General features: G+C 53.6%; 1 protein-coding gene across 5 annotated transcripts in view; it reads left to right on the top strand.

Moving 5' to 3' along the window:
- The first annotated feature begins 13 nt into the window (after positions 1-13).
- Positions 14-12,500, top strand: part of Mia3 (MIA SH3 domain ER export factor 3) — a 35,603-nt gene continuing 23,116 nt past the window's right edge. For 2 of the 5 annotated variants that reach the window (XM_063236676.1, XM_013157494.3), the window contains exons 1-5: positions 19-193; positions 2,925-3,058; positions 6,010-6,096; positions 7,518-10,524; positions 11,917-12,081. In XM_063236676.1, coding sequence (XP_063092746.1) covers positions 49-193; positions 2,925-3,058; positions 6,010-6,096; positions 7,518-10,524; positions 11,917-12,081 — 3,538 coding nt within the window. In that variant the 5' untranslated portion in view covers positions 19-48. Of the gene's footprint in view, positions 194-2,924; positions 3,059-6,009; positions 6,097-7,517; positions 10,525-11,916; positions 12,082-12,500 lie in introns of all 5 variants that reach the window. The other 3 variants (XM_013157496.3, XM_063236678.1, XM_063236677.1) reach the window with 3 other exon arrangements.

Genomic DNA, 12,500 nt, shown 5'->3' with positions numbered 1-12,500 from the left:
CGCAGCTGACGTGTCGCCTGCCCCCAGCGGTGCGGGCGGGCCCGCAACATGGCTGCGGCGCGGACGCTGCTCCTGGCGCTGCTGCTGCTGCTGCCGCTGCCCGAGCCTCCCGGACGGGTTCGGGGACAGGAGTCCCCAGGCCGTGGCCGCCGCCTCTCGGAGTTCAAGCGCTGCGCCGACGCCGAGTGCAGCAGTGAGTGCGGGCGGGGCCGGGACACCGCTGGGGTCGCAGGGGGTCGCGAGGGATCGTGAGGGACCGCAGGGAATCGCGAGGGCTTGCTGGGATCGTGAGGGCCACGGGGGACCGCAGAGAATCACGGGGCATCGTGAGGGCCAAGGGGACCGCGGAGGACCGCGGGGGATCGCGGGGACCGTGGGGACCACGGAGGACCGTGAGGGCCACGGGGGACCGCAGGGGATCGTGAGGGACCGCGGGGGATCTCGGGGGCCATGAGGGGACACGGGATGGTGAGGGCCACAGCGGACCGCGGAGGTCATAGAGGATCGTAAGAGTCAGGAGGCATCGCGGGTGCCGGGGCTGCGGGGTACAGCGTATTGCCGGGGGACCTGGGGAACATCGAGGGCAGGGATCGCGGGAGGCCGGAGGATCGAGGATGTTCGGGCGATCACTACGTGCCTGGGGGTCCCAGGCGGGTGGGCCTGAATCTTTGATCTCCATCCCCATCCCGTTTCCAAGGCTGAGCCACTCCACTTGTTGCGGGCGTTTTTTCTCTGCCTGCTGAGGTGTGGTAGGGGCGCGAGTCCCCTTCCAACCCGCCTGCACTTGGTGGGTGACGCCCTGCTGAGGGCAATGGGCAGGGGTTGTGGGGTTACTTTCTTGAAGCTTGGGATTTGGGTTGTGCTGACCCCAGTTCAGAGTTTAGAATCAGAGCTAGTCTAGAATCTTGGCACACACTGGGTTCTGAGGGGCTGCATGGCTGTCCCTGGGTCCCAGTGTTGTGTTACAAGGATGCCTGGAGAAACCGGCCGGAGGGCAGCAGAGATCTTCCCAGAAGGGCAGTAGAGATCTTCTCACTTAGAGGAAGAGGGTCTTTACAGTCTGGTGGCTCGCTGTCCCCAGGTCTCCAGCCAAGTCAGCTGTGGCCCTGGGGCTGGCAGCGCTCACCTCTCCTCTGCCTTGGCGGGCCCAGGAGTCCGGTCTCCAGTAACCTTGTAACCCACCGACAGTGACCATGAATTCATACAGAACATCCCTGTGGAAAAGGGCAAGCAGCCCGCAGTTCAGCTTTTACATTCAAACTGATGTTACCAGAAATAAACTTCCTACTTTGAATGTTTGTATCCCCACAACACTGCCGTGGAGTGAGAAAGTCAGGGCAGTCGGGCTGAGCTGTGGATGCTGCCCCTGGAGAAAACTCCAGGGTGATACCCAGGAGCCTGCAGATGCCTGCGCTGCTGCGCTGTCCCTGCAGGTCTCTGGAGAAAGCCAGCCACTGTGTGGCAGAGTCTGCGCTGTCCCACCTGGCTCCTCGGAGGAAGTCACCTTGACAAGCACAGCCTGAGCCGCCTTGGCACTCAGACTGCTGCTGGGGAGCCGGGCTGTGATACTGGCAGAGGGGCTCTGTCGAGACAGACTGCAGGCTCCAGGAGCAGGGCCTGCCTGAGTCTTGAGCGGTGCCTGGCGAGGGTCCTGTGTGTGAGGCTGCTTGTGCACACGTGTGTACATGCACCACGTCCCATTTCCTTTTCTGAGCCTGCGGTGTCCACTGAGTGCACTTCTCCATCTGGTATGTTACTGTGAGTCCCCTGTGGCCCAGGGGACCGGAGGAACACTGCCATTTCCAATCCTGGTGGCACCCCAACCTCAAACTTTCAGTCTCTTCGGCCTGGCCTCTACTCATGTACCTGTGAGTTAGGGTGCTGACAAGTCACACAATGATCATACTTGAGCTTCTAAAAGCAAACGACCCCTCCATACCAGTGCATTTGTTCCTTGAGTACGTATTTTAATACTGAATAATACTGAATAAGTTATTTTTGTTAAGTAACTAAATGTTTACATATTTATTGTCGATTGGCTTTTAGAACGTGTTTTTTCCATCTCTGCCTTGTTTCTGCTAGCCACATGCATTTAAAGTCCATGTCATCTTACATCAGAAACTGTGTACTTTGTCAACAAAAAGAAAAACACTGCTTTTCCCTGCTTCTACATCGCATTGTAAGCAGGACAGTAACTTATTAACCTATTACAGTTTGGCATTGTCCCTGCCAAATGAGATGCCCACTTTTGATTTAGTTCATACTAAGGGCAGTTTTTGTTTTGAAGCCCTCCTAATCTAATATTGAGCACAATCAACATTATTTGCTTTGAGTAAACACTGCCTGCTGATGCAACGGAATTAGAAAGAAGAGGTGTTGTCCTCCAGATTTACTTACCCAGATCCTGCAGTGGAGATCATTAGGCTCCGGAGGCAGCTTCCCTGTCTGTTGCTTCTAGAGCTGGCACAGCGGGAAGGCGGGGCCTGGCTAATTGCCCCTTGTGGGCTGCAGATGCTCTTCTGGTTTGCTGTGGCTCTACCTGTGTGGGGCTCCTGCTCCTCCCCGCCACTCCTGCTCCACCTAGCCCTCTGCCTGCATATGCATATATTTGCAGAGGAAGCTTTCTGTGGTTGAGAGTACCACAGGATTTCACTTGGTCCTGCCCTGTTCATGCCTGTAGAGTCCCTCAAGAGTTCTTAGTATCAGCCAGAGGAAAAGACGGAGGAAAATACCCCTTCCCTTGTCTAATTGCAGGAATAAAGCGCTAAGGGTTTCACAGACTTCAGGGCTATGAATTGGAAGCAGTTGCAGAGTACGGGAATCAATAGCTGTCTATAGTGGGATTTTTATACTTCCTGATAAATCAGTGTGCCCTGTGAAAGTTAAATTCTGATCCTGTCTCTCTTTTTCTATCCTGATAACAGTGTTAATGGCCCGGGGTGAAGCTCTTGGAGATTTCACTGGCCCGGACTGTCGCTTTGTGAATTTTAAAAAAGGCGATCCTGTGTTCGTCTACTATAAACTGGCAGGGGTTTTGCCTGAAGTGTGGGCCGGAAGTGTAAGTAAGACTTTGCCTTGTTTTCCGCTCTTCCTTTGCTAGAGTTGTTGAGCACTGTAGACTTCAGGGGTTGTTTTCTTGGGGTCTCTGAGTTAATCCACCGAATCTGCTGGATTGAAGACAGTAATACACAGCCCTGTGTTCCAGGACTGGGCTCAGCAGAGGTTTCTGAAACTGAACAGAACCAATGCTGATGAATGGATGCCCTCCAGCATGGAGTTCCAGGCTGCTCCAGACAAAAGAAAGGTTGGAAAGGTAGAAAGTCTTAACTCCAAAGCTTCCTTCACATAAGAGGGATCCACAGATGTTAGGTTAGGTGCGAGTTGTCACCTATGGTGCAGAGCTGCTAGAGCCTGGGCGTCCAGGCTGACTTCAGGCTCTTCCTTTTTTCTTTTTTTTTTTTTTTTTTTTTTGTCTTTTTATCGGTACCAGGGATCGAACTCATGACTGACTGCTTGCAAGGCAGGCGCTTATGCCGCTGAGCTAAATCCCCAGCCCGGCTCTTCCTTTTTTCCATATCACTGCTGTCCATAGAGTGTCAGTCTGGGGCAGTCATCCATACTGTTAGTGCTTTGTAAGAAAGCAAACTGTGGTGTCACCATGTGCTTCCCTCTCCTTTTTTTAAAATTGCAATTTCTGGGTCACCTTTTGCTTGTCTCTTAACCACTTCATGCCTGTAGAGTCCCCCAGGGGTTCTGTCCCAGCCAATGTAATGAGGGTGCTGAGATCAAACACGGCAGTCACTGACTGCCTGGTGCTTTCATAGTTTAATGAGGGGATTTGCAATGAGTGACCTGATGAAGAATGTTTTTTTTCCAGGGGTGGGGGATAGGGTCTCATTATGCAGTTTAGGTTGGCCTTGAATTCATTTTGTAGCCCAGGCTGCCCTTACACTCACAGTGATCCTCCTGCCTCAGCCTCCCAAGTGTGAGAATTACAGGTATGCACCACTACACCCAGCAGGTGGAGAATCATAAGTCCTGGCCTTTCTTTTTTGGGGGTCAAAACTCATGGGTCAACTCATGACCTCATGCTTGTCAGGCAGGCCCTCATGCCACTGAGCTAAATCTCCAGCTCTTGTGCTTTCTATTTTACGAAGTGTTTCCTTTCAGTAGGAGCAGGGATGCTTGACGGGCCCGGGATTGTTCGTCCCAACTGTGAAAGCTCTTTCCCTTAGTAAAATACCACACACGCCCCAGAAAATAAGGCTTACAAAGCCCTCACTGAAAACAGGCTCCCTTTGTTACCGGTCAGCGTGCTGGGGAGAATCCCTCTGTGAAGTGTAGGGCACGGTGTCTCCTGGATGGTCCCGGATGGTCCTGGGCCATCTGTCCCGCTCACTCACACTGCACCTCCACCTGCAGTTCTGTCTTCCTCCCCTCACCGCCGAGCGCCCGCGCTGGACTCAGTGTTCCTCTCACCATGCTGAGGCCATGACCACACTCACCCCAGAGGCCTGCTGCTTTCTCTGCCGCCTGCATCCCCAGCGTTTCCTCCCCAGACACTGGTGCTGTGTCACGAAGGTTTGGGAGGGATGCCTGCGGAATCTGTTCCTTCCCAGCAGCACCAGCCTGAGGCAGATCGGCGGCACTTGGCAGGGGTGATGTACAGGAGCAAAATTAGACATAAAATCCTCCCAGTCTTGGGATTCCAGGATTCTGTATAATTTTTTTTTTTTTCTGGTACCAGGGATCGAACACATGACCTCGTGCTAGCCAGGCAGGTGCTTACACCACTGAGCTAAATCCCCGGCCCTGTGCCATTTTTTTTATCAGCTGTGAGACACGTGATACCACCCTGTGTATAATCATGGGGCTTTATATAACCTAAGGTCTCTGATGGCAAAGATTAAGCAAAGATAAATGATTTTCCTTTCTCAAATATCTCTGGCTCCCCATTCCACCTTAATAGAATTTTCCCCAGAAGGGATGGGGCCTTCCCCTCAGGCCCCTTTCACCTTGTGGTCCTTACACTTGGAAATTAAGTTTCCTAGGTTTTGAAAGTGATTCTCACTTTTGGTTCTTAGTTTTTATCCCCTTTTTTGGTTTCCTATAGTTTCAGACTCTACCTGCCAGCCACACAGCTTGTAACTGCCCGGCTTTACCTAATTTTCATGGCAGAATTCTGCTACTAGCATAGGCTTTTCAATGGATTCTGGATGGTGCGGTTTAACTGTCTTGTGAACAGGCTATGTCAGGGTTAGAGAGGAGCTGCCCCTGGCTTTGTGCTGGGCATCTGTGTGCCTGTCCGCCTCCTTCAGTGATGGGAGGGGCTGATGCGAGACACTGTGTCTCTCAGGGACCTGTGCACATGCCTGGTCCACAGCTCACCTGTCTATGCGCAAAATGAATGGGATTTTGTGCTATGGAATTTACTTTTGCATGAACCTGAAGCTTGATGTGTATTCACTGTACATTTATGTTTTCCCCATTCACCTGTAGTGCCTTAAAAAGCTAGGATTCTGCATATCAATATATGCCGTTTGCTGTAGTGGTCATACATTTCAAAAATTCTCTGTTCTTTTTACTAGTTAATTTTCATAGCTGTTGTGTGTTGGTTCACAAAAGACTTGCATGCACTGGTTTATTAGCAGTTCTGTGAGTGTGCAGGTCAGTCCTGCTAGAGGCTATTTGGGGTTGTGTTCCTAATGAGCTTTGATTTGTATAGTTTTAATCATGTAATATACAGTAATCACCTATGCAGATCTTTTATTCTAAAATCAAACCTTCTGTGCTGTGTTAGAATTAAGCTGAATATAGAAAAAGCTTCAATGATTTTCAAAATGTTTAATAGTGTTCTGCACTTAATTTTATTGGAATATAATCTCAGAACAAGAATATAGCATTGGTCTAACTCCATTGGTTCTGTCTCCCTACCTGTTTATTTTCTGTCATTTCTGAGAAGCATCGCACTTATATTCCTCACAGAATTGCCTTTTGTTTTCCATATAGGTTGGGCGTATTTTTGGATATTTCCCAAAGGATTTAATCAGGGTAGACTATGAATATAGCAAAGAGGAGCTGCAAGTTCCAGCAGATGTAAGTTGAGGGTTTCTATCTTCTTCTCAATTACAGATTGGCTTAGAAGTTTATCAGTTACACATTCAGTTAATTGTTTTTGCACATCTTTGTTTTAGTTGAGGAAAAAACAATCTAACATATCAGATTTTAATTTGGAGTCAGACTACCTATAAAATGAGCCAAGTCTGAAAAATATTTATGGAGATCATACATTGACTGAGCTGTGGAAGTTCTTACAATTAGAGCGGTTGCCATGCCCAAAATTTTGTGACAATTTCGGGGACCATAAGATCACAGCTCGGGCCTCGTCAGTAAGAGACAGCCTGGGCTCTAAGTGTGCGGCAGCAGCGTGTGGGCCACAAATACCTCACCTGAGTGGCCCCTGCCCTCACATTTCCCTTGATGCGGAGGGCGGGCCCTGAGCTCGCAGAAGGGGAGGTGGAGGAAGCCTGCTGTACTGCGACCGCCAGGTTCCCTGGGTACGCCAAGGCTTAGCCAGGAGATGAGATTCTCTGCACCAGGCCTTGAGCTTTCTACTCAGTGGATGCAGCTTGCTTCCTGGTGGGAAGAGGGGGACACAGACATGCAGCAGATGATCCCTCAGACAGCTTTCAGAGCCCCAACAGAGAGAGGTGCACATACTAGCCCAGTGGTGTGTTTGTTTTCCTGTGTGTGATAAAGGGGACCCCCTTAGAGTCATCCTTTGTCCCTGTAACCTCTTACTTCTCAAGAGCCTGATGCAGCTGGGCTCCTTTTCAACATTCAAGGAAAATACACGCCACACACAGTGGAGGCCCAACCTGACCTGAGGTGCTGTCGCCTGTCTCACTGCTCCTCCTGGGCGGCTGTCAGGTGGTCTGCTGTAGGAGCTGGGATCCCCATAAATGACACCCCCTTTCTTCCAACTGTGCTCAGAGCAGACCAAGCCACCAGGAGTCAGGCAGGCAGAGACCAAGATGTCACCATTTTTTAGTCATTATGCTTTTTAGAAAACATGGCCCATGCTTTCGTAAAAAGAGTTAAAATGTTGCTTCCTACACTGCAGTCTAGGAGGAGGGAGATTACTGAGCCCAAACTGAGCTGGCCCCAGGGAGGCTGGCCTGAGGGCACTGTCCCAGGGAAGCCAGTGGTGTGGATGTGTGGAAGGGTGGAAGCAGTTTCCCTGTGGGAGGCTCCAGACACAGCGCGGGGCCTGGGTCAGGTCTCAGCTGTGAGCCAGCCTCGCTCCTGAGGCAGGGAGAGGATGGAAAGGGAGGGTGCAACTGGCGCAGATGGTGGATTCCAGCCCCTGCTGCCCACCTCCCAGAGACAGCCGGGCCAAGGCTGCCCAGGCACCCCTAGAGCCAAGGCTGAGTGTCGGGCTCTGTGTGCCACAACACAGGTAAGAGTGGCTCAGGCATGTGGTCAGTGGCACATTAATGTCTCCTTTTCCCTTCCAGGAGACAGATTTTGTCTGTTTCGATGGGGGAAGAGATGAATTTGACAGCTATAATGTGGAAGAACTCTTGGGGTTTTTGGAACTGTATGACTCTTCAGTTGAAGATTCTGCAGAGAATTCAGTTGAGGAAGCCCCTCTGAGTGGAGAGGAGTCCCCTGGAGCAGCCACGGGACATGGACCTGTGCCTGGGCCTGCAGACAGCAATGCAGGGGGAGGTGCCTCACACTCAGTGCGCACACAGGACTTCGTGGAGCCCGCGCCGCCCTCGGAGCGCCAGCCCCCTGCAGACGCAGACACAGGCCCAGCCACTGTCACTGGGGCAGAGCTGCCTCCCTCAGAGGCCTTGGAAGAAACGCTGCAAGAGAAACCGAAAGTGCCAGAAATCGAGAACAGAACCAGCTCTCGATCTCAGGCCTCCAGTGAACAGAAGAAAATGGATGCTTACAAGCTCTTAAAGAAAGAAATGACCCTCGACTTGAAAACGAAATTTGGCTCCACAGCAGATGCCATGGTGTCCGACGACGAGACCACTACACTGGTGACCTCGCTGGAGGATGACTACAGTGAGGCGCTGGACTCTGTGTCCTACGTGATGGAGGAGGAGGAGGCGAATGAAAGTGACCTGGATGAGCTGCCGCTCCTGACCTTCACTGGCCCAGAAGAGCCGGGCCCTCCTGAAGGGCCTGAGCAGGAGAAACCCTCAGCAGAGCGGGCCCAGGACTTGAAGGAGGCGGGCAAATTGCCCCCCAGTGTCAGAGCTGGCAATAAAAACATACTGGGTGCCTGGGGGGGCACCCTCCTCTCCATTGTCACTGAGGGAGATGGCGGGACAGTCCCCTCACACTTGCCGGATTTGGAGGGTTCTGATTCAGAGGAAAAGGAAGACGACGGCAGCGCAGGCCCAGAGAGCACACAGAGGAAGCCACAGACACCAGCCAATTCTTTTGACCCTGAAACTACAAGTGATTTTTTTGTAGAAGTCTTTAAAACAAATGATGAGAACAACCCAGGAGCTGACACAGAACCTCCCAGTAAAGAAAAAGACAGGGGTCTGGAGGAGCCCAAAGCGGCCCTGGTGCAAGATGAGCCCCAGTCAGTAGCTACACAGGACTCTCCTCAGCTGGCAGCTGGAAAGGACAGAGACCCCCTTCCACCAGCCTTGGAGCATGAGGACAGTGACCCTCAGGAAGCAGGTGACCCTCAGGAAGCAGGTGACCCTCAGGAAGCAGGTGACCCTCAGGAAGCAGGTGACCCTCAGGAAGCAGGTGACCCTCAGGAAGCAGGTGACCCTCAGGAAGCAGGTGACCCACAGGAAGCAGGTAACCCTCAGGAAGCAGGTGACCCACAGGAAGCAGGTGACCCTCAGGAAGCAGGTGACCCTCAGGAAGCAGGTGACCCACAGGAAGCAGGTGACCCTCAGGAAGCAGGTGACCCTCAGGAAGCAGGCATCTCTATCACAAAACATGCACTCCCAGAAGGAGTTACCAAGGGCGCAAAGACTTGGGCCCACAGCTCAGAAAGCAGCTCAGGCCAGAAGGCTGCGGGCAGCTGGGTGCTGGAAGGGGTGCGAGAGCAGGATACTGCAGGTGCTGGGCCACCCTTGGAAGCCAATGCACACAACACATCCATACAGGGCGAGCAGGCAGCAGGGGTCTCAGCAGGGGAATCTGACCTGCACCTGGGTCCAGTGCAGCACCAATATGGGGAGCACAGCGAGGAACCAGGGAGTAAAGCACAAAACCCACCCCAATTCTCTTCTCCAGCTGGAGCGGGTTTGTGGGAAAAATCTGAAGAGGAGGTTCCCACTCCAGGAGGAAACCTTTTCTGGCTACAGCTGAGAGATGCGGCTACCACCCTTGGTCATCGATTGAGTAAGGAGACAGAGGCGGCTGCGGACTCCGCCCAGCCCCAGGCAGAGCAGGGGGCAGATGAGACAGAGGAGAGGGAGCAGCCGGATGGCACAGCTGCCCCAGGGTCCCATGCTGAAGAGGCCGAGGCAGATGAGGAGGAGGAGAAGGGGGAGGATGAGGAGGAGAGAAAGGAAGAGGAGGAGGCAGAGGACGAGGAGGAGGGGGAGGTGATCCCAGAGTTGCTACTGGAGGATGAAAACGCTGTGAGTGCAAAGCAGTCTCAAGAAATCTGCCAGGCCAGCGGGGACGGAAAGCCGGTTGTTAGCCCACAAGGCTCTGAGGAAGCACATTTAGGAACCAAAGAAAACCAACAAGAACCTAATGTGACTTTTGTGATTGAAAAGGAAAATGCCACGGCCATGAGAGAGGCAGGCAGGCCGGGCAGGGGGCCGGGCCACGAGGAGGTGGGGGAAGAGGACAGAAGTCCCCCAGCACAGCCCGAGGACAGGGCCCAGGCAGTGTCAGAGTCCAGTGGCCCCATGGGCCAGGACCGAACCCCCTGGCCAAGGGCAGGTGAAGCACTGGGGAAGAAGGACCCCGGGGGTGACAGCTCAGGGCCCTCAGGGGAGCTCCCTGAGGAGGCAGACAAGGCCAGGGGCATGGGGAGTCCTGAGCTTGCCCCTGGAGACCCCAGAGACCACCTGTCCCAGCAGAGCCCCCACTCGGGGCTCGAGGCCGGGCTGGGCGCTGGCCAGGAGGACTGGCCCATCATCCGCAGCTTCTTCAAGGAGCAGCAGTCCCTGGGGCGCTTGCTCAAGTACCTGGACGCTGGCGCACTGGAAGCAATGCTGCAGGATTTGTCCTTCAGGCTGAAGGCCGCGCGGCAGGAGAGCCCACCCTATGCTGAAGACAAGGTGCTGGACAGGGTCTTCCAGGCCTCCGAGTCCCAGATCCTGAGCATGGCAGAGGAGATGCTCGATGCCCGCGTAAAGGAAAACCGAGAAAAGGGGCTGCAGGAGAGCAACGTGCTGGAGGAGTACACGGTGCTGGATGACGTCCAGGACCTGATCTACTTCGTCAGGTACAAGCACCTGGCCGAGGAGGTCCAGCTGACCACGGTCCCCGCGCTAGAGGAAGGCTGGAGTGGCCCTGCCCAAGGTAGAGTCCTGCCTCGGCTCCTGGGGCGGGATGGGAAGGTTGGTCCAGAGTCCCAGACCTGCAGGACGCTGACACGGAGGAGGCCTAGTGTCCCTTCCTTCTTGTCTCCCAAGCAGGGAGATTTCTTACTCCATGTTCCCTCAGGACAGTTGAGACTACTTAGCATTTTCAGAAGGAAACATTACAGAAAGCTACAGGGAAAGATGAAAGATATAAAGAAAGAAAACAATGCATAAAGGCAGCCTCAGAGCTCATGTACAGTCATAGACAAGCTCTACAGGACATTGCACACAGCTTTTCCTTTAGCCTCTGGAGACTCTGTTAGTGCAGGCTGGCTTTCACTGAACTATGTAGCCTATATTGGCCTTGGACTTGTGGGAACCTTCCTGCCTCAGCCTCCCAAGTACTGGGATTACAGGCGTGCCCACCCTGTCTGGCTGAACTCAGCTTTGTAATTTTAAAACCACTAGTCTTTAACCCAGGAGTGATCAGCATGAGTTTCCCATCGTGCCTGGGCGGAGTTATTTCTCCCGCACATATTGTGGTGTCCCTGCCTCTAGAGGGCGGTCACTCATTCCCGTGGCTACACTGGACCCTGGGCTCTTCCCTCTGCCTTTAACAAGGAGGTGCCTGTCTGTGGTGCCTTGGCTCCCATCCCCAGCACCAGAAAGGAACACGGAGTCACATGGGGAGGTGCTTTCTGACCGGCACAGGGAAACCGACAGTCAGCGCTGGCTGACCTCTCCCGGGCCAGGACCTTGACATGGCTCTGAACCCCAGTGCTTGAGCCCAGAATGTGTAGTGAACCCCAGGACAGAGACCTGCAAGGAAATCTGTCTTCCCAGCAAGCTAAATTTTCCTGAGAACTAGCAGGGGAGAACATTTTTGCACTTCATCAAAATGGGTATATTTTGGGCTGGTGTGGTAGTGCACACCTGTAATTCCAGCACTAAGACGGCTGAAGCAGGAGGATTCCTGTGAAGTTGAGACCAGCCTGGGCTATATAGTGAAATCCTTCTCAAAAAAAACCAAACAAGAAAAAGTGAATACATTTTGGATAAGAGTGCAAAACCCAAATGAAATAGAAGGCTGAAAAGAGGCCACCTTCACGAGGGTCACACTTACTGAGCTCTGGGGTCTTGCAAGATAGGGTTTGCTCTCTGGCTCTTAGCATGGTGTGCAGTGTGGCTTCCAAGGTGAGGGCCGTGCCCAAGAGCCTGTGTCCCTGCCCAGTGGGACAGATGCTGCAGTCCGTGCCTTGTGTGGGCTGAGGGTTGTGGAGACTCTGCTTCCCACCAGTCGTGCTCCCCGTGGTAGAATGGGGCCCCCGGGGTGCAGGCAGCAGGGCAGGCCAGCTGTCGTCCAGGCCCTAAGCAGCTCCTCTCCCTACAGAGATGCAGCTGCCCCGAAGCGACGACTTCCCACAGGAGACCGAGGAAGGTCCGAGCTCCCAGCCCTCTGAGAAGCCGAGGAACCCCTGGAGCCAACCTGTGACCAGGCACGCAGGTGCCCCTGAAGTGGTGCAGAGCCCAGGAGCGCAGGAGGACGAAGCCCCAGGTAAAGCCTGCTGGTCACTCCACCTAGCAGGAGCCTCATGGGGATGCTGTCCAGAACTTGAGCTGCTGAGGCAGAGGGAGAGTACTGCAGAGGTGTAAAGCTGAGAGATGTGACACCAGGGCTGGCAGACAGCAGAGTGGGGAGGGTGGAGCATGACTAGGGAGCTGCACCTGCCCAGCCTAACCGTGGCCGCGGCCACACCAGGGCCACCATGGCCACTTGTGCAGTCATTTTCACATCTTCATCCAGTGCACCCTCGAAAGACCGTGTGCTTTAAGGGTCAGGGCCTCTGGGGCAGACAGCCAGCAGCCCTGATTGCTGTTCTGCAGCTCTTTTCCTTCTAACTGTCCTCGGGGATACCACACTTTTTTGTGTTGTTTTATTTTGAGACAAGGTGTCACTATACAGTTGAGGCTGGC

Source organism: Cavia porcellus, unplaced genomic scaffold (assembly GCF_034190915.1).
Source record: "Cavia porcellus strain 051 isolate PalLab524CR breed Dunkin Hartley unplaced genomic scaffold, mCavPor4.1 scaffold_26, whole genome shotgun sequence".
NCBI classification, from domain to species: Eukaryota; Metazoa; Chordata; class Mammalia; order Rodentia; family Caviidae; genus Cavia; species Cavia porcellus.
The sequence above is the reverse complement of the archived record's forward strand: the minus strand, read 5'-3'. Positions and strand labels throughout refer to the sequence as shown.